Source organism: Heptranchias perlo, chromosome 7 (assembly GCF_035084215.1).
Source record: "Heptranchias perlo isolate sHepPer1 chromosome 7, sHepPer1.hap1, whole genome shotgun sequence".
NCBI lineage: Eukaryota > Metazoa > Chordata > Chondrichthyes > Hexanchiformes > Hexanchidae > Heptranchias > Heptranchias perlo.
Window position 1 is genome coordinate 44,302,100 of NC_090331.1, and position 20,974 is coordinate 44,323,073.

Below are 20,974 nucleotides of genomic sequence, written 5' to 3' on the forward strand. Positions count from 1 at the left end.
CAACCACATTGCTGTGGGTCTGGAGACACATATAGCCAGATCGGGTAATGACGGCAGGTTTCCTTCCCTGAAGGACATTAGTGAACCAGATGGGTTTTATTCTCATCTAAGGATGAATGGCAGATTATGGATAGCCCTTCTGCAATTTCCACCTTTACTTCCCTCCGCAACCCATGATGCATCCTGTCTGGACCTGTTGACTTATCTACTTTAAGTACAGCTAGCTTTTCTAGAAACTCCTCTTTATCAATTTTTAGCTTATCCAGTATCTCAACTACCTCCTCTTTTACTGTGACTTTGGCAACATTTTCTTCCTTGGTAAAGATCGATGCAAGGTACTCATTTCGTACCACAGCCACGCCCTCTGCCTCCATGAGTAGGTTTTTTTTGGTCCCTAATTGGCCATACGCCTCCTCTTACTACCCGTTTACTATTTATATGCCTATAGAAGACTTTTGGATTCCTTTTTATGTTAGTTACCAGTCTATTCTCATACTCTTTGCCCCTCTTATTTCCTTTCTCACTTCTCTGTACTTTCTATATTCAGCCTAGTTCTCACTTGTATCATCAACCTGACATCTGTCATATGCCCCCTTTTTCCTCCTTCATCTTACTCTCTGTTCCGGCATCCAGGGAGCTCTGGCTTTGATTGCCCTGCCTTTCCCCCTTGTGGGAATGTACCTAGACTGTACGTGAACCATCTCCTCTTCAAAGGTTGCCCATTGTTTGATTACAGTTTTGCCTGCCAATCTTTGATTCCAATTTACCCGGGCCAGATCTGTTCTCAACCCACTGAAATTGGCCCTCCTCCAATTAAGTATTTTTAGTCCACCTTATGATACTATGATCACTGCTCCCTAAATGTTCCCCCACTGACACCTGCTCCACTTAACCCACCTCAATCCCCTGAACCAGAACCAGATCCAACAGTGCCTCCTTCCTCGTTGGGCCGGAAACATACTGATCAAGAAAGTTCTCCTGAACACACTTCAGAAATTGTTCCCCGTCTCTGCCCTTTAATCTATTACTATCCCAGTCTATATTAGGATAATTGAAGTCTCCCATTATCACTATTCTATGGTTCTTATACCTCTAATTTCCCTGCAAATTTGTTCCTTTATATCCTTCTCACTAGTTGGTGGCCAATAGAATACACCCAGAAGTGTAATGGCATCTCTATTATTTCTTAAATCTAACCAAATAGACTCTGTCCTTGACCCTTCCAGGACATGCTCTCTCTCCAGTACTGCAATATTCTCCTTAATCAATACTGCACCCCCCCCCCCCTTTCCTTTCTTTCCTTCCCTCTCTTTCCTAAATACCTTGTATCCAGGAATACTTAGTACTCAATCTTGCCCTTTTTTGTGCTAGGTCTCCATTATTGCCATGACATCATATTCCCATGTGGCTATTTGCGCCTGCAGCTCACCAACCTTGTTTACTGCACTTCATGACTGTAAACCAATTTTAAACCACCTTGTATTCTCTTAGTCTGATCCCACCTAATACCATACTTTTTTTTAAACTCTAGTGCTATCTGTCTCTCCCAATCCTTTGTGCACCTTTTTTCTCCTTTCCAATGCGACATCCTGGTGCCCACCCCCCTGCCAAATTAGTTTAGACCCTCCCCCACAGCACTACTGAACCCCTCCGCGAGGACATTGGGCCCAGCTGCATTGCGGTGCAACCTGTCCGGCCTGTACAGGTCCTACCGGTCCCAATGCTTCAGTAATCTAAAGCCCTCCCTCCTGCACCATCTCTCCAGCCATGTATTCATCTGCTCTATCCTCATATTTCTGTAATCACTAGCACGTGGCACCAGGTGTAATCCAGAGATTACTACCTTTTTGAGGTCCTGCTTGTTAATCTCTTTCCAAGCTCCCTAAAATCTGCCTGCAGGACCTCTTCCCTCTTTCTACCTATGTCGTTGGTACTAATATGGACCACGACCTCTGGCAATTCACCCTCCCCCTTGAGTGTTCTGCAGCCGCTCAGTAACATTCTTGATCCTGGCACCAGGTAGGCAACATATCATCCTGGAATCACGTCTGCGGCCGGAGAAACACCTGTCTGTTCCCCATACTATTGAATCCCCTATCACTGTTGCTTTCCTGATCTTCCTCCCCTTTTTTCCTCCCTGCCCCCCCACTGTGCAGCTAAACCACCCATAGTGCTGTAGACTTGGCTGTGGCTATACTTCCCAGATGAACCATCGCCCTCACCAATATATACTGGTTAGAGAGTGAGATGCACTCTGGACTCCTGCACTACCTGCCTGGTCCTCCTTGTCTGTCTGATGGTCACCCAGCCCCTCTCTGCCTGCATTCTCAAGCTGTGGGGTGACCACCTCCTGAAATGTGCTGTGCACATAGCTCTCAGCCTCGCGCATGCACTGCAGTGACGTCAGCTGCTGGGCAAACTCTGAAACCCGGAGCTTGAGTTCCTCCAGCTGATAACATTTCCTGCACCTGTGGTTGTCTCGGACAAGGGACGCGTCCTGGAGTTCCCACGTGGCACAAGATGTGCATTCAAAGGGACTGAGGTGCCCTGCCATGCCTCGATTTATTAGATTACTAACTCACTTAACAGAAATAAACTAAAGACTTAAAAAAAAATACTCACCAGCTAATCAACAATCAGCTTCTTCACTTTTTAGGTTTTTTTACCTCGCTCCCGGCCCTCTCCGGCGCTCTGCTCCCTGCCGCCCTCGCTCCCGGCCCTCTCCGGCGCTCTGCTCCCTGCCGCCCTCGCTCCCGGCCCTCTCCGGCGCTCTGCTCCCTGCCGCCCTCGCTCCCGGCCCTCTCCGGCGCTCTGCTCCCTGCCGCCCTCGCTCCCGGCCCTCTCCGGCGCTCTGCTCCCTGCCGCCCTCGCTCCCGGCCCTCTCCGGCGCTCTGCTCCCTGCCGCCCTCGCTCCCGGCCCTCTCCGGCGCTCTGCTCCCTGCCGCCCTCGCTCCCGGCCCTCTCCGGCGCTCTGCTCCCTGCCGCCCTCGCTCCCGGCCCTCTCCGGCGCTCTGCTCCCTGCCGCCCTCGCTCCCGGCCCTCTCCGGCGCTCTGCTCCCTGCCGCCCTCGCTCCCGGCCCTCTCCGGCGCTCTGCTCCCTGCCGCCCTCGCTCCCGGCCCTCTCCGGCGCTCTGCTCCCTGCCGCCCTCGCTCCCGGCCCTCTCCGGCGCTCTGCTCCCTGCCGCCCTCGCTCCCGGCCCTCTCCGGCGCTCTGCTCCCTGCCGCCCTCGCTCCCGGCCCTCTCCGGCGCTCTGCTCCCTGCCGCCCTCGCTCCCGGCCCTCTCCGGCGCTCTGCTCCCTGCCGCCCTCGCTCCCGGCCCTCTCCGGCGCTCTGCTCCCTGCCGCCCTCGCTCCCGGCCCTCTCCGGCGCTCTGCTCCCTGCCGCCCTCGCTCCCGGCCCTCTCCGGCGCTCTGCTCCCTGCCGCCCTCGCTCCCGGCCCTCTCCGGCGCTCTGCTCCCTGCCGCCCTCGCTCCCGGCCCTCTCCGGCGCTCTGCTCCCTGCCGCCCTCGCTCCCGGCCCTCTCCGGCGCTCTGCTCCCTGCCGCCCTCGCTCCCGGCCCTCTCCGGCGCTCTGCTCCCTGCCGCCCTCGCTCCCGGCCCTCTCCGGCGCTCTGCTCTTCATTTGTTAATATGGTTTGTTATTAATTTAATAAAGTAATCGCAGTCATATTTTCTCAGCTCTTAGTTAGAACAGTGAGTTGAACAGTGAGTTAAACTTAGAGAGCAAAAAATGCAGTCATACTTACCAATCACCTACCTGACTGTCCTGACGTCACTCTTTCAAATTGCTGCCCGTGAATGAAAAAGGAAACACTCTCGGGCCTCCTTTTGTGCCTCGCCCTCTTTTCTCCCGCTCTCGGGCCTCCTTTTGTGCCTCACCCTCCTCTTCTCTCCTGCTCTCGGGCCTCCTCTTATGCCTCACTCACATCTCACTCATCACCTTAATGCTGCTGCTCCTGGCTCTGTGGTAAATGCTGGTCCCCATGCCCAGCCCCAGCCCATGTCTCCATCCCCCACCCCGAGCCGCACTCTCGTGACCCACGATCTCCTTCTTTACTCCCAATCCCCCAACCCCAGTTTCCCTTGCTCCCCATTCCCCAGTCTCCCTCTCTTCCACTCCACTCTCGACCACCCCCGGATTGCGCTCCACGTGGCCGCGGGTGATGTCACCAAGCCAGAGGCTTTTCTAACAGCAGACGGTGATGTCAGAGTGGGGGGCGGGGGTGTGCACTGCAGCGGGAAATTTAGATCCTGATATCCTGTGCTGCTGCAGGCAGGGCTTGGGAGAGGTATCCTCGATTCCAGGAGGGATGCGAACCCTACTCGTGGTGCTGTGGAATTTGTCATGTTTCCACAGCATTGTGGATTCCACAGCATTGGAGTGTTTAATAAGATTGTACACATGCAGGTATTTAAAAGCCATGATTCATGAGTTTGGCCATTGGACTAGATTCACACACTGGGAGCTAGAAGCGGGTGGCAGTTGATCAGCTTATGTGAAATTTGAATTTTTTTTTCTCCATAGAGTTTGAATTGATTTCTATTGAAATTAGGCTGAAATCAAAGAGAAAGTAACACAATAAAAGGAGCATGTTGCTTGTCAGCCTTTGTTTAGAACATCACCTGAGGTCTGCATCTGCTGCCTGCAATTTGTACAGAATTGAAGATATTTTTTCTCTTTATATTTTGGAGCAACAACACAAAACACTGTCCCCAAATTCAACATTCAGAAGGGCCATTGGATGGCTGGTTGGGGAATGGAGAAAGTGCTATGCTGGTGCAATAGGGAGTGTACACTGGTTGAGGGTAAGGCATGTTATTGGGGCAGATGGAGGGAGCTTTACTCTGACTACGCTATACCTGACCTGTGGGTGCTTGATGCTGACATTGGATAACTGAAATGGAAGCAGTTTCATTCTCTAGCACTGTTGTGTTTTGTGAGAAATTGGTTAAAAAAATCCCAAAAGTAACCTTCATTTTTAATTTCTTTCTAAGTACTAAGGTTAATATTGTTACTTAGGATTTTTTTTATTGGTGTGCACAAATATAGATTTAAGTTTGGGTATAATGTGAATTATGAAATATTAGACACTTGCAGATCTGCATGAAAGGAAGGACATGCATAATTTTAAAGCTTAAATGGTCAAATGGGTGGTAATTTGACCCTTGTAGTTTAGATGGTAGGATATGGTTTTAAGGCTTTGTTTCCCCCATAGAAAATTTGGTTACCACTTGTGGACTTGACAGTCTAGTTTTTGGTTGGGCAGTCCAGAAATTTCTAAGTCCAGTTTCTAATACAGAAGTCTCTTATTATTTTCCTACATCTGTGGCTTGTGATAGACAGGCATTTAGTTATTTAAAGTTTCCAATTCATTTTCAACAAGAGAAAGCAAACATTAAATTCCATTACTCCCTGCCCCAACCCTGTGCTGACTCTTGTTTGGTTCCAGACTTGGAAATAGGTGGCAACCCCGAGGAAGTTATTGATTTCAGCAATGAAGTGTAGGATTGTGAAAGACAAAATACGCTAGCCAAAGATTTCCCATTGACTGCAAACATCCAAGAGAGTTCTTGGGTGGTTGCTGATTGATCAAACACTGAACAGTGTGTCTATTGACACCACTCTGTCAGCCAATGAGTTGGAGGTGGGGTGGGATTTACAGCAGGACTCACAGCATACAAAGTCTACTTAAACAGCGCACTGCAGCAAACAACTTTCAGAGTTTATTTAAAAAGTCTCTGCGCTCTACAGCGAACCGAACTCATGACTAAAACTACCGCGATGTCTCCTGATAAAAGCAGGGTGATTGCTCCATCAAAACGCAGTGAGTGGAGGATAGCTACATACAAATTATATGTGTAAAATCAATCCCAGTCACTTACAACAGTGCGGTCTCCAGGCGTGATTAACAGGAATTACCCAATCATCTCCATTCTGGCCGGGAATAGTTGTATCGCTGTATGCAGCCATGTTTGATGGGCTTAGTTGATAGCACTCTTGCCTCTGAGTCAGAGGGCTGTCTGTTCAAGCCCCACTCCTAGAGTTAAGCACATAATCTAGGCTAACACTTCGATGCAGTACTGAGAGAGTACTCCATAAAGAGAGAAAAGAAAGAACTTGCATTCATATAGCACCTTTCACAACCTCAGGACTTCCCAAAGCGTGATGCAGCCAAAGAATTACTTTTGAAGTGTGGTCGTTATCGTAATGTAGGAAACACGGCAGCCAATTTGCACATAGCAAGGCCCCACAAACAGCAATGAGATAAATGATGAGATAATCTATTTTAGTGATCTTGACTGAGGGATAAACGCCCCTGCTCTTCTTCAAATAGTGCCATGGGATCTTTTATATCCACCTAGAGGGCAGATGGGGCATCGGTTTAATGTCTCATCTGAAAGATGGCACCTCCGACAGTGCAGCACTTCCTCAGCACTGCACTGAAGTGTCAGCCTGGATTATATGCTCAAGATTCATGACTGCGGTTTGAACCTACAACCTTCTGATTCAGGTGAGAGTGCTGCCACTGACCCTCTGGAGACCCCCTACGTTGATGAATATGCTACCTTTCCAATGAGACATTAAACCAAGGCCCGATCTACCTGGTCAGCAAAAGATCCCATGGTATTATTCAAGAAGAGCAGAGTGTTCTCCTGGTGTTTTGGCCAATACTCGACCAGCACCATTAAAACAGATTAACCAGTCACTAATCTTATTTGCTGTTTGTGGGTCATTTCTGTCATGTTTGTCTACGTAACAACATTGACTGTACTTCAAAAGTAATTCACTGGGCTGTGAAGTGATTTGGAACATCCTGAGTATATGAAAGGTGCTTTGTAAATGCAAGTTCATTGAGTCTTCCTGATAGCTGGCTTGGGTGTCATTAGTAGAAGCCTATTTGCTCTTATTGTCATGTTCCAATTACATTAGTTTCCACTCTGCGGAAACTCCAGTTCTGTTTCGTTTACCTGAAGAAGGATGCATACTTTGTGGTAGTTAGACTGGAGCTAAAATATTATAAAGTTCTACGATGCATGTGTTGAATACATTGTGCAACACTGCAATGAGATTCCATCACTGGAAGACTTAGTCTATTGTGGGGTATGGAATCTGGAGCCCCAACCAACAACTTATGGTCCAACTGCAGTGGATAATTTGAAATTGGCAGAAACCAGCACTTCCATTTCATTTACTTTTGGTGCAGTGTAGGTTTGGAGCGACCCAAGCACTTTTGGAACTGGATTGGAGCTGACTTTGGAGCCATTGTAGTTATAACCATATAGAATATAGGAACAGGAGTAGGCCATTCAACCCCTTGTGCCTGCTCTGCCATTTGATAAGATCATGGCTGATCTGTGATCTAACTCCATATACCTGCCTTTGGCCCATATCCCTTAATACCTTTTGATTGCCAAAAAGCTATCTATCTTGGATTTAAATTTAGCAATTGAGCTAGTATCAATTGCCGTTTGCAGAAGAGAGTTCCAAACTTCTACCACCCTTTGTGTGTAGAAATGTTTTCTAATCTCACTCCTGAAAGGTCTGGCTTTAATTTTTAGACTGTGCCCCCTACTCCTAGAATCCCCAACCAGCGGAAATAGTTTCTCTCTATCCGCCCTATCTGTTCCCCTTAATATCTTATAAACTTCGATCAGATCACCCCTTAACCTTCGAAACTCCAGAGAATACAACCCCAATTTGTGTAATGTTTCCTCGTAACTTAACCCTTGAAGTCCGGGTATCATTCTAGTAAACCTCCGCTGCACTCCGTCCAAGGCCAATATGTCCTTCCGAAGGTGCAGTGCCCAGAACTGCTCACAGTACTCCAGGTGTGGTCTAACCAGGGTTTTGTATAGCTGCAGCATAACTTCTGCCCCCTTGTACTCTAGTCCTCTAGATATAAAGGCCAGCATTCCATTAGCCTTATTGATTATTTTCTGCACCTGTTCATGACACTTCAATCATCTATGTTCCTGAACCCCTAAGTCCCTTTGAACATCCACTGTTTTTAACTTTTTACCATTTAGAAAGTACCCTGTTTTATCCTGTTTTGATCCAAAGTGGATGACCTCTCATTTGTCCACATTGAATTCCATTTGCCACAGTTTTGCCCATTCACCTAATCTATCAATATCGCTTTGTAATTTTATGTTTTCATCTACACTGCTTACAATGCCACCAATCTTTGTGTCATCGGCAAACTTAGATATGAGACTTTCTATGCCTTCATCTAAGTCGTTAATAAATATTGTGAATAATTGAGGCCCCAAGACAGATCCCTGCGGGACTCCACTCGTCACATCCTGCCAATGTGAGTACCTACCCATTATCCCTACTCTCTGTCGCCTTTCGCTCAGCCAACTTCCTAACCAAGTCTGTACTTTTTCCTCGATTCCATGGTCTTCTATCTCTTAGCTAACAGTCTCTTATGTGGGACCTTATCAAATGCCTTCTGGAAGTCCATATAAATAACATCCATTGACATTCCCCTGTCCACTACTTTAGTCACCTCTTCAAAACATTCAATCAGGTTTGTTAGGCACGACCTACCTTTCATAAATCCATGCTGTCTCTCTCTGATTAACTGAAAATTCTCGGTGTTCAGTCACCCTATCCTTAATTATAGACTCCAGCATTTTCCCCCAACAGATGTTAGGCTAACTGGTCTATAATTCCCTGGTTTCCCTCTCTCTCCTTTCTTAAAAAGCGGAGTGACATGTGCAATTTTCCAATCCAGAGCGACAGTTCCTGAATCTAGAGAACTTTGAAAGATTATAGTTGGGGCAATCTTCAATGTGCTCACCTACTTCCTTTAAAACCCTGCGATGGAAACCATCATGGGGATTTGTCACTCTTTAGTGCTATTATTTTCTTCGTTACTGTTGCTTTACTTATATTAATTTTATCGAGCCCCTGTCCCCGATTCAATATTAGTTTTCTTGGGATTTCCGGCATGCTATCCTCTTTTTCGACTGTAAATACTGACTCAAAGTAATTGTTCAACATGTCCGCCATTTCCCCATTGTCAATGACAATGTCCCCACTTTCAGTTTAAGGGGCCAACACTGCTCCTGACCACCCTCTTTTTCCTAATGTAACTATAAAAGTTCTTTGTATTGGTTTTGATATCCCTTGCAAGTTTCTTCTTATACTCTTTTTGTAGCTCTTACTATCTGTTTTGTGACCCTTTGTTGATCTTTGTATCTTTCCCATTCGCCAGGATCTGTTCCATTTTTTGCCTTTTTGTATGCTCTTTCCTTATGTCTTATACTGTCCATTACCTATTTACTTGCCAAAAAAAGCCATGGACAACTAGAGTTCTTGCCCCTCGGGTGTATAAACCGATTCTGTATCACGTTAAATGCTTCTTTAAACATTTCCCACTGATCATCAGTCGTTTTACCCATTAACAGATTTGCCAGTTTACTGTGGACAGTCTCTGTCTCATCCCATTGAAGTCTGCCTTACCCAAGTCTAGAATCTTAGCAGCTGACTCACTTTTTTCCCTTTCAAACACTACATTGAACTCGATCATGTTATGATCGCTATTGGATAGATGTTCGCGTACAGTTAAGCCGTTAACTAAATCTGGTTCATTACTCATTACTAAATCTAGTATGGCTTGCCCCCTTGTTGCCTCTGGGACATACTACTGTAGAAAACTATCCCGGACACACTCAAGAAATTCACTACCTTTCTGACAGTTGCTCGTCTGCTTTTCCCAATCTATGTGAAGGTTAAAGTCCCCCATTAAGACCACTATGCCTTTCTTGCACGCTTGTCTAATCTCTGCATTTATACAATCTAGCACTTCAGAGCTGCTGCCAGGGGTCCTATACACAATTCCCACTATAGTCTTAGATCCTTTCCTATTTCTCAATTCAACCCATAAGGTCTCTGGCTGCTTACCTCTCGTTATATCCCCCTTTATCATTGAAGTGATTTCATCTCTAATCATTAAGGCTACTCCTCCCCCCTCTTCCATTTTCCATGTCTCTCCTGTGGACCTTTTTATAACACGGTATATTTAGTTCCCAATCCTGACCATCCTGCAGCCATGTCTCAGTGATAGCTATCATGTCATACCCTCCAATTTGAACCTGTAGTTAATTTAATTTATTCCTTATGCTCTGTGCATTTGTATATAGAACTCTTAGTTGGGCCACACACCCTAGCCTGACCTTTAGCTTTGATGCTGGGTTAATCGCCTTGCACCTTCAAGTTTTCACTTTATCTGTAGTGTCTAAAGTACACTTTCTTTCTGCTGCTCTATGCTTTTCCCTTTCACTTGTTCTTGAACAACTGTTTGTACTATTTGTATTGTAAATTTCCCCTTTGTCTTCCCCTCTCTTGCTGCTCTTAACTTTACTCCCTTCTGACTCCCCTCTCAGGTTCCCATCCCCCTGCCACTCTAGTTTAAACCTTCCCCAACAGCACTAGCAAACACTCCCGCGAGGACATTGGTCCCGGTCCTGCTCGGGTGTAACCTGTCCTGCTTGTACAGGTCCCACCTTCCCCAGAACCGGTCCAAATGTCCCAGGAATCTAAATCCCTCCTACACCATCCCTGCAGCCACGCATTTATCAGGTCTATTTTCCTGTTCCTATACTCACTAGCACGTGGCACTGGTAGTAATCCTGAGATCACTACCTTTTGAAGTCCTGCTTTTTAATTTATCTCCTAACTCCTGAAATTCACCTTGCAGGACCTCATCCCTTTTTATTAACCTATGTCGTTGGTACCAATATGGACCACGACTAATGGCTGTTCACCCTCCCCCTCCAGAATGTCCTACACCCTAGCACCAGGGAGGCAACATACCATCCTGGAGTCACGTTTGCGGCCACAGAAACGCCTGTCTGTTCCCCTTACAATTGAATCCCCTATCACTATAGCCCTGCCACTCTTCTTCCTCCCCTCCTGTGCAGCTGAGCCACCCGTGGTGCCACAAACTTGGCTCTTGCTGCTTGCTGATAAGCCATCTCCCCCAACAGTATCCAAAGCGGTATATCTGTTTGAGAGGGAGATGGCCCCAGGGGACTCCTGCTCTACCTGCCTAGTCCTTTTACTCTGTCTGGCGGTCACCCATTTCCTTTCTGCCTGTGTAATCTTTACCTGCGGTGTGACCACCTCACTGAATGTGCTATCCACGATAGTCTCAGCATCGCGGATGCTCCACAGTGAATCCACCCGCAGCTCCAGCACACGTGGTCGCCAGGGACACTGGTAGTGTCCATGACTTCCCACATAGTGCAGGAGGAGCATATCACGGGTGCGAGCTGTGCTGCCATGACTTGCCTTAGATTTACCCTGCGTTCACCTCTCAGACTCTCCTCCCGCTGTCGGTCTCTCCTTTTATACTGTGCTCACCTCTCGGACTCTCCTGCCTCACTTGTGACGTCACACAGTAGTTTTCTCTTGTTGCAGGTCTGCTGCTGCTTTTATTCGCTGCTCTATCTTCTGCTGCTCAGGTCCGCCGCCACCGCTCTGCGGAAAAAAGTTAGGAAAAGCAAGGCAAAGCAGCACCTCCTTCCCCCACTTCACCGAACTCCCACACTCACCAAACTCTCAGCTGTTCACTCTGTGCTCCGCTACACTATCAGAATGATGCATAACCTGAGAAGACCTTACAGTGGGAAAACTGGGAGAGAGAAATGAAATTGGCAAAACTGATATAAATAAATCAGATCATTTTAGAAAAAGGAAAAGTATCAAGATACGTGAATTAACCAATGTTATGAATGCACTGCAAAGTCTCCAGAAGGAGCAAAGTTAACCATGTTTAACAGTCAATTTTGGTGAGTGTCTGTTAATACATACTGGCTTTTTAAAAAAAAAACATTTTTCAAAAGTCAAACTGCTCAGTAAAGTTGTAGTCAGATTACATGTAATTTATCCTGCAGTATGAAATGTAGGAAGGGGAAGTCAAATACATGGTTCACTATTATTAAGGATCATTAATCAGTTTTTAAAGCTGGGTTAAAAATCTTTTTTCAGGTTCTGTTTTTCATGTCAAATAATGGGAGAAAATTAGGATAAATGGGACCCAAAAACCCTAGATAAATTTGGAGAAAATAAGTTTTAATTTAGAACCTCAATAGAAGGTCACAAAACAAACAAGGAACTAAAAAGGCACAGTTAAGCTAAATAACAATCCACAATTATTTACACAGTTCACAGATATCACTTTTAAGGGCCTCAGTCCCAGATCCAAAAGCTCTGGCAAGCATAACCTTGCAGCAGTTGCAGTAATTACATTTGCCAAAACAGGAAACCGTGGTGGAGGCCAATAACTGACATCACTGGATTTCCTGTGGTCTTAATAGCACCTCAATCCTTCAACCTGAAACACCTGATGGGATTCTGTTAATGGAGATGTCCCAGTAAGCTTCTCCTATCCTCCCCTCTTAGCCCTTCCAGAGTTGATCGTTGACCTTCAAATGCCGATTTAGTAAAACCTGTTCTGATTGTGAGAACTAATAGGCGGGCGACACTGATATCAGTTGGTATTTGAATTTGTCTGTTTACTTTTGACTTATACTAAAAAAAATCTTAAGCATCTTGGAAGATTTCCCCTTTTAAATTTCTTACCTGCTAGTCTTCCATTCCAGTGGTGACCATGTAGATCATAGGTTACCCTACTACTGCAAAGGCTGAAGTTATTCAAGACCATTCTCCCTTGAAAGATTTTGGTGTTGGAAAGCAGGTCATGAGATACGCAAACTTCATTTATAGTAGAAATTGGTTTAGAAAAACAACTGAAAGATCCCTAAATATTTTATAGTAGGATGAACACAGTTATTTCAATTAACGTAATAAGTATTGTGGTTTTCTGAGGTTTGAAACTTTTGGAACTCTTATGTGAAGGATATACACCGAACAATAGTTAAAATTGAGTTTCTGTACACCTTGTGCTAACACAATTCTTAGTTTGTAGTATTTGCATATCTGTGGGCTTGATGGACTGCATCTTGAATTTCTCTAATTGCTCAATCAACAGGGGCTCACAACTTGTTCTGGATTTTGTTTTGCAGATGAGGAGCTGAAGTTAAATGCAGGCCTCTATGAATGTGTGTGTGAAGGGATGTCTTGTGGAGGAGAGGATCGGTGTTTTGGGCAGCAGTGCTTTGCTTCACTGAGCATAAATGACGGTCACCCAGTTTATCAAAAAGGTTGCTTCCAGGTATATGCACAGAGTAAGCTGACGTGCAAAACTCCACCATCAGCGGATCAGACAGTAGAGTGTTGCCAGGGCTATTTGTGTAATATGAACATTACAGCTCATCTGCCACCAAAAGGTAAAACTCTTTATAGAACTCTGGCCCCCATCAGCCCACTACTAACATAATTGCCAACTGTCCGTGTGTTGTGCAAACCTCTAGTATTTACAGCCCTAATTCACACTGTGCAGCAGCGGAGAGACAGTACATGTATAGAACAGATACATCACGGTGCATTGTGTGGCGAGTTCAATGACTTCAAAAACAGCGTACTTTTCTGCCATTTGCTAATAACGCAGAGTCCAGATGTTTAGATCTGATTGTGTGAATTTTATCTGGGACATCACAGCAGCGGAACATTAGAAACAGTTAACCTAATAAATATTGTGGTTTTCTGAGGTTTGAAATTTTTGGAACTTTTATGTGAAGGATACACATTGAGCAATAGTTAAAATTGAGTTTCTGTACACCTTGTGCTAACACAATTCTCCGTTTGTAGTATTTGCATATCTGTGGGCTTGATGGACTGCATCTTGAATTTCTCTAATTGCTCAATCAACAGGGGCTCACAACTTGTTCTGGATTTTGTTTTGCAGATGAGGAGCTGAAGTTAAATGCAGGCCTCTATGAATGTGTGTGTGAAGGGATGTCTTGTGGAAGAGAGGATCGGTGTTTTGGGCAGCAGTGCTTTGCTTCACTGAGCATAAATGACGGTCACCCAGTTTATCAAAAAGGTTGCTTCCAGGTATATGAACAGAGTAAGCTGACGTGCAAAACTCCACCATCAGCGGATCAGACAGTAGAGTGTTGCCAGGGCTATTTGTGTAATATGAACATTACAGCTCATCTGCCACCAAAAGGTAAAACTCTTTATAGAACTCCTACCAGAACACTGATCTACTAACATAATTGCCAACTGTCTGTGTGTTGTGCAGATGTCTAGTATTTGCAGCCCTAATTCACACTGTGCAGCAGTGGAGAGACAGTAAGTGTATAGAACAGATACATCACGGTGCATTGTGTGGCGAGTTCAATTACTTCAAAAACAGCGTACTTTTCTGCCATTTGCTAATAGTGCAAACCGAGTCCAAAAAGTTTAGATCTGATTGTGTGAATTTTATCTGAGAGATCACAGCAGCGGAAAATTAGAAACATGGGAGACTATTGGTACTTTTGTATTGTTAAATAATACACAATCTTATTTTGTATCTTCCTGCACTGTTCTTTGAATATATACTGCATCTGAGAATCTTGCCCACTATTGTTTTACTCTTCTTATTGCTTCCTTTTCAGTTTGCAAAAGTTAAAATTCTATGGTTTTTAAAAATAATTAAAAAGTGATCAGCATTATTATTTCTAACTTTATACTATTGTGCATGGTACTGCTCAGCATACCACGGTGCGGGTCAAGCTGTTTTTGATGAGAACAAAGTGTTTTGCTCACTTTCTGCCACTGTTGTCAATTTGGCTCATAATGCAGAAGATCAATATCCATGTTGATTCTTCCTCCTCCTCATTTTCTTTCCTCTGCCTCATCTATTTGTGGTGACGCAACTCGTATTTAAGCCTCATCCATTGCTTGCTACTGCTCACCAGTGGGGGAAAAATAACTCTGGAATGGCACAAAGCAAATTAGGTAGTCAGTTCTGTGGACCCTGTTCTGGTTCCAATTTTTATCCCTTAGCAATTACATCCATTTTCTCAAAGATAGTACCTGAATACCTAGAAAAGAAGGCTAGGTTCAAATCCACGCAATTATGTTTGTGGTTTAAATGTTTGCAGGGCTCAGAATAATCAGTTGATGTTAGCAGTTTACAATCGCAGGATTTATATTGATCATGCTACTTATATCTAACATCTTTCACATCTAAACTACAGAGCTAACAGACTTATACCTTATTCTATCATCATCAGCTTTTGATTTGCATGTTGAGATGTATTACTTTTATTGCAGCCCTGTTATTTTTTTCATTAAATTTGAGTCAGAGGAACAGAGAATTCAGGGGGAGGCTGGAGGAGAGATTACAGTTGGAGAGAGGGGCGAGGCCTTGAAGGGATTTTGACATGAGGATGAAAATTTTAAATTTGAAGTGGCTCCTGCTCCCATAACAATGTAGGTCAGCGAGGACAGTGATGGGTGAGGAGGACTTGGTACGGGATAAGATATGGGTAGTAGAGTTTTGGATGAGCTAATGTGTATGGAGGGTCGTGGGTGGGAGGCTGGTGAGGAGAGCATTGGAACAACCAAGATTAGAGAAGTCAAAGATATGGATGAGGGTTTCAGCAGCAGAGATGGGACAGGCGCTCTCATGAAGGTGTAAGTAAGCGGTCTTTGTAATGGAGAGGCTATGGGGTCAGAAACTCAGCTTGGGGTCGAATAGGACACACGTTGCAAACAGTCTGGATCAGCCTGAGACAGTGGCTGAAGAGGGGGATCAAATCGGTGGCAAGGGTCAGGAGTTTGTGGTGTGGGGGTGGGGGGAGGGCTAAAGATGATGGTTTTGGTCTTCCCAATGTTTAACTGGTTGAAATTGTAGCTCATCCAAGCCTGGTTGTCAGACCAGCAGCCTCGCAACACAGGGTAGTGAAGGTAGAGCTGGCTGTCATCAGTGTACTTGTGGAAGTTGAGCCTATGTTTGCAGTTGATGTTTTCGGTTCTTGTAAGGTTATGGTTGTGGAATGGTTACATGTTTTTTTAATGTATTCAATTACTGAGAAACCAAAATGATGCTACCTCTGTCATTCTTGTACGAGTACTTGCTTTTGTATCACATGCAAAGATATTCTGCATTCAGTGTTTGCTGATGTTTTTAAGATGGTTAGCTCTTCCTTTAAACTTCTGCATGCTATGGACAGTGTTTCAGGTAATGATTTTATCTGTGAGAGAGTGCAACAGCAGAAGCTGCTTAAATGTTTGAAGCTGCTCTGGAGGTATTCTGTGCAGACATTTTGGAGAGATGCAGAATGTTGAGATGCATCAGCATTAGTTCTTTGATTTAGTGGCCTGGCTTTAACTTTGGCATGGTTCTTTCTCTGCATTGATCAGTCATGATCTTGTAAGGGATGACTGCTCAGCTGTAGTTTGACATTGTAGTAGCTAGCTCTGTAGGTCATTCTTGTGTCCACTAGTTTGTATGGCTTTAGACTATGTAGTGATGGGTTTTCTCACTGCACACTGCCAGGCAGTGCTATGGTATTCCCTTCCTGTGTAGTATGCTGAAGGTTGCTATTTGGGCTACTGGAGGATTTTCACCCTTCTGGCTTGCCAGCTATCTTGTTTGTCTCCACATAGCTCTAATATGTTTACCAAATGGAGGAGTTGAATGCTCTCTCATAAGCATAGTTAATTTATAGATAGTGGTAGGTGAACAGTAAGATCAATCTTTAATGATGTATTATTTTAAGTACTAAGAAGATAAACTATTTGTAGATTTGTTCCCTAATTCTTACAGTGCCTGCAATCAGTCGGGTCTCTAATATCAATATAGATGACTTCAGCAATTTGATAAATGAGGAAAAAGGGCCAAGGACCATTTCCTAACAGACTGCTTGTGTAGATGCTTCAATAAGATGACTAACCTTGTGTATTGTAAACAATTTTACAACACCAAGTTATAGTCCAGCAATTTTATTTTAAATTCACAAGCTTTCGGAGGCTTCCTCCTTCCTCAGGTAAATGTTTACCTGAGGAAGGAGGAAGCTTGTGAATTTAAAATAAAATTGCTGGACTATAACTTGGTGTTGTAAAATTGTTTACAATTGTCAACCCCAGTCCATCACCGGCATCTCCACATCATAACCTTGTGTAGGTATTACAATATGATGAATATCTGTTTATTTTTTTCTCTGTGAGGTATCCAGTTCAGCTCACCAGATATGTCACAAAAGGACGGCTCCTCTATTGAAGGTTGTTGAAGCTGCTCCCCTAACTTGGTGCTAGGGGTTGAGAGAATCCATTTCTTGATTGAGAAAGTTATCATTTTTTGTCTGAAGGCATATTGGCAATCAGATTTTTTTTTTAATGTGGAGCTTTTGTTGTACTGTCATTTTTCATGGAAGTATCCCCCAAAAATATAGCACAGCAATATAGTAAATCAATCTTTTTTTCAGATCCAATTTATAGTATATCTGCAGGTTACCATAGTCTGCTACTTTAACCATGAATGAAATACAATAAAACAAAAACTAAATATGCAGTACAACAGCAATGAAAATGTAGAGTAAGTAATATGCAGCTGTTATGACACTTATTAATTGAGCCAAACCTCAAGGGAATCTTTATCATCACTGACTCGAGCAGTTTTATTCACTCTTCAGTAGATCATTAGTCCAATTTGGTGTATCTGGTGATTTCTATCAGATTACAGGTTTTCTGAATCTCTTCAGACATGTTATTGATGGTACAAACTCCCAGGTACAGTTGCACTGTCACCAATATCTTCTATCACATCCTTAATTTTACTGCTGCCCGCAGTAAAGGCATGTAGAAATTCAGACATTTAGGCTTCCCATTTGTTCCTCACAACAAGTAGAAATGCCTATTAACTATATTAATTGGCAGTTAACATTATCCAGTTTATGTGCTTCCATTGAATCCCTTACAATAATAACTTTGGGATTGCTAGAGTTTTTTAACCCACTGAGACAGTAAATCTACAATCACCCATCCTTTTGAGTCGGCAGCGCATTGATTTGTGGAAGATAATTTTTGCAATGTTGGTTTTGCAGTTATTAGACTTATTAACTTTAACTTGTCACTGAAGTAACATCGCAATCAAAGCTTATTAGAATCCTATCCACTGACAACTTTCTCATAATGGGCAGGTGGCAATACTTGGTTCGTTGTTGTACAGCTGTGTACACAGGCCATTTCTTCCCCAAGATTTGAACACCCAGGGTTGGGCTGGCTTTGAAATACATAAGCATTATTTCCATGGTATACTTTGCAGGTGAATTTTGAAAGTGATAATTGCTGTGCTTTTCTTGTAGCTCTTGTCCTCAGCACCCAGTTTAGCAGCCTCTGTAATTGAAGCAACTTGGCCTTTGGTCCACGTTGTGTTGCTTGTAAGATGTTGTTACCCACCCCATATCAATTCTGAACATTGGATTCATACATGATGAAATTATGCTGCTGGTTGGTTCTCTTTCTCTGATATTTTAAGTCAAATCAAATTTTAATTCTAACTCTGTTCCAGCAGTCTCATATAATGCAACAAAATTTGACATTCTCCCTGCATGCCTTCACAGTGCAGTGCAGATAGGACCTTGATGTACTTCAGCGTCAGTAGATATTATCATGGGAATAGGCGCATACATAAACAAAATAGCCATGATCAAGATCTTGGTATGTGGCATTGTGGATGTGAAGCTATGTTGACCACTCTGATATCCTGTATTGGTGTTCCAATAGACTGTACCAGCATAGTGGGTGATTGAGATTTGCAACAGCTTATAATTCACTGCTATTTGAATTTTTAAGATAACTAGTGGAGATACTGCACTGTAGTGATCAGTTTCTGATTTTGATGCATTAGCATAATGGTTGTTGCTTTGAATCTTTTTGATTTGACAGGGATGGTTGAAAAAGATGAGCCGGGGAGCAGCTGGTTCATCGGGTAAGGTTTTTAGAGTCTAAGCACCCAAGAACTCAGAGCAGGTAGTTTTTACAAAATCATACTTTTGAAGCAAATGTTTAAATTTCTTGTGCTTATTTGTGATTTTGTCTGATCGAGATGTACTTCAGTGGAATTTTATTTGTGCCTGATCTTGGATTCCAGATGACTTTTCAACAAATAAGAGCAGATGTTGAACAGTGTAGCAACAAAAGAGTGATATGTAACTCTCCCTCAAGAAGAGGGACAGTAGGATTGGGACCAATGTTGAAAATACACACTTTCAATAAACCTTTGGAGTGTCTTTGAGAATGACGCAGGTTGGAGCTGATCTTTCATTTATAGCTCTGATTATCTGGATTTTCCATGATTTTTTAGTTGCCTACTCTTCCCATCTATCAAAGCATTTCTGTATTTTGGTTAATGCTACATCTGAACTAAGCTAGAGCTATATTTGTTCTATTTGTTATGAACTGCTTTGCCTGAGGCATAATGAAGTTTTAAATCTCTTGACTGGTAGTTGATGTTTTTTTCCTAATTTGAGGCTGTTCCAGTTGGGGCCATCACTACAGCCAAATGTTGTGCTCAATATTCCAGCCAAGATATCAATGGAAAACCACTTGAATACAGATCAGCTGGTTTGAGGTGATCAGAGTCGGTCCTAAACTCTACTTTTATATTTCTGAGAGCAAATTGGGTGAGACTACGTGTGACCTCAAATGAAATGCATGCAGCAAGACTATTGTCTACTACCACCGCCCCCCCCCCCCCCCATCCCTATTGGTCTTGGTGTCAATTGAAGTTGCTGATTTGTGAAAATAGTGCACTTAGATGGTGAAGTTGATTAGTGACACGGCAGGTGAAAAAGAGTAATCAGTTGATGAAAAGGCTTTCTATCTTGCGTGGATTACTTCTGTCCAGACAACTTGAAAAGTCATTTGATTCCCAACCTTGTTTATGGGAGGGTGCCAGTCCAAAAAGAAAGAAAGACTTGTACTTATATAGCGCTTTTCATGACTGCAGGCCATTCCAAAGTGCTTTATAGACAATTAAGTATCTTTTAGACGTGTAGTCACTGTTGTAATGTAGGAAACTGTTCAGAATATAGGGCAACCCTATCACCATATGTCCTGCCAAAAGATTGTAAAGTACAGCCCTGCTCACTACCTGGTCCTTAGTATCTCCATCTTGTCAGAAGGCGCAACATGGGCAAACGATAACTGGCTGTCTCAAATGCCACAAATATTTGTTTAATGTAATTTTATGATCACACTGTATCCTTTCCATAGATTGTTTGACTAATTTTTATGTCAATGCTGAGTTGAGTGTATCTAATAATTTTGCCATGTAGCAAAAAATTGTGCAACACTACAAAGCTGGAGCATGTCATCCCTTTACAAATGGAAATATAAACTGTTATTTTTCCTCTTGAGTTGTGTATCTTAGGAACTAAATCTGGAATCTTACTGAAATTAGTCAGAAATCTTTAAATGGTTAGTTCAGGAGTTTTTCACAATTCTTTTGCTCCATTTTCTCTCAAGGCTTTAGTTTCCTACTAAGGTAGTTTCACTGGCATTGTCATGTCTGCTATTTCACCCAAGTTATCATTATTTACGTGTGGGTCTTCACTGAATGTTGGTACGCTATACAATTATGGGTGCATCACAGCCAAGCTTGATTCTGTCTTCATCTGACACCCATACACACAAACTTCAATGGGGTCACTGGATATTGAATAGGGGTGGGAATCTTGGCTGTGTTTTCTCCTTCCTTCCCCTTGCCACCAAACTAAGGGGCAGTGAAGCCAAAGTAGTGTCCCAACAGCTGCCTCCATTGAGATTAGGTAACTCAGCAGGGACCTGAGCTTGAACCCAGGACCTTCCTGGTCTTTATGCCTTGGCTAGTTACTGGGTTAACTCTCTGAATCATCTGGGGAGGGTATGTCTGTTCAATTATGCTGGTTTTGAATGGGGTTGATGCATAGAAAAAGCATTACTCCTTTCTAAAAGAACAGGCCTTTGTGTGTGTCCTCTTTGGCCTTAATATGTGAATACTTCAATGACATATCACTCCTGAAAGGTCTGGCTCTAATTTTTAGACTGTGCCCCCTACTCCTAAAATCCCCAACCAGCGGAAATAGC

The 20,974-nt window shown here is 43.7% G+C and overlaps 1 protein-coding gene across 2 annotated transcripts in view; it reads left to right on the forward strand.

Moving 5' to 3' along the window:
• The window catches only part of LOC137323667 (activin receptor type-1-like), a 101,801-nt gene that overhangs the window by 33,887 nt on the left and 46,940 nt on the right, over window positions 1-20,974 (forward strand). For both annotated transcript variants that reach the window (XM_067987433.1, XM_067987434.1), the window contains 2 exons: window positions 13,036-13,299; window positions 13,818-14,081. In XM_067987433.1, coding sequence (XP_067843534.1) covers window positions 13,036-13,299; window positions 13,818-14,081 — 528 coding nt within the window. The remainder of the gene's footprint in view (window positions 1-13,035; window positions 13,300-13,817; window positions 14,082-20,974) is intronic.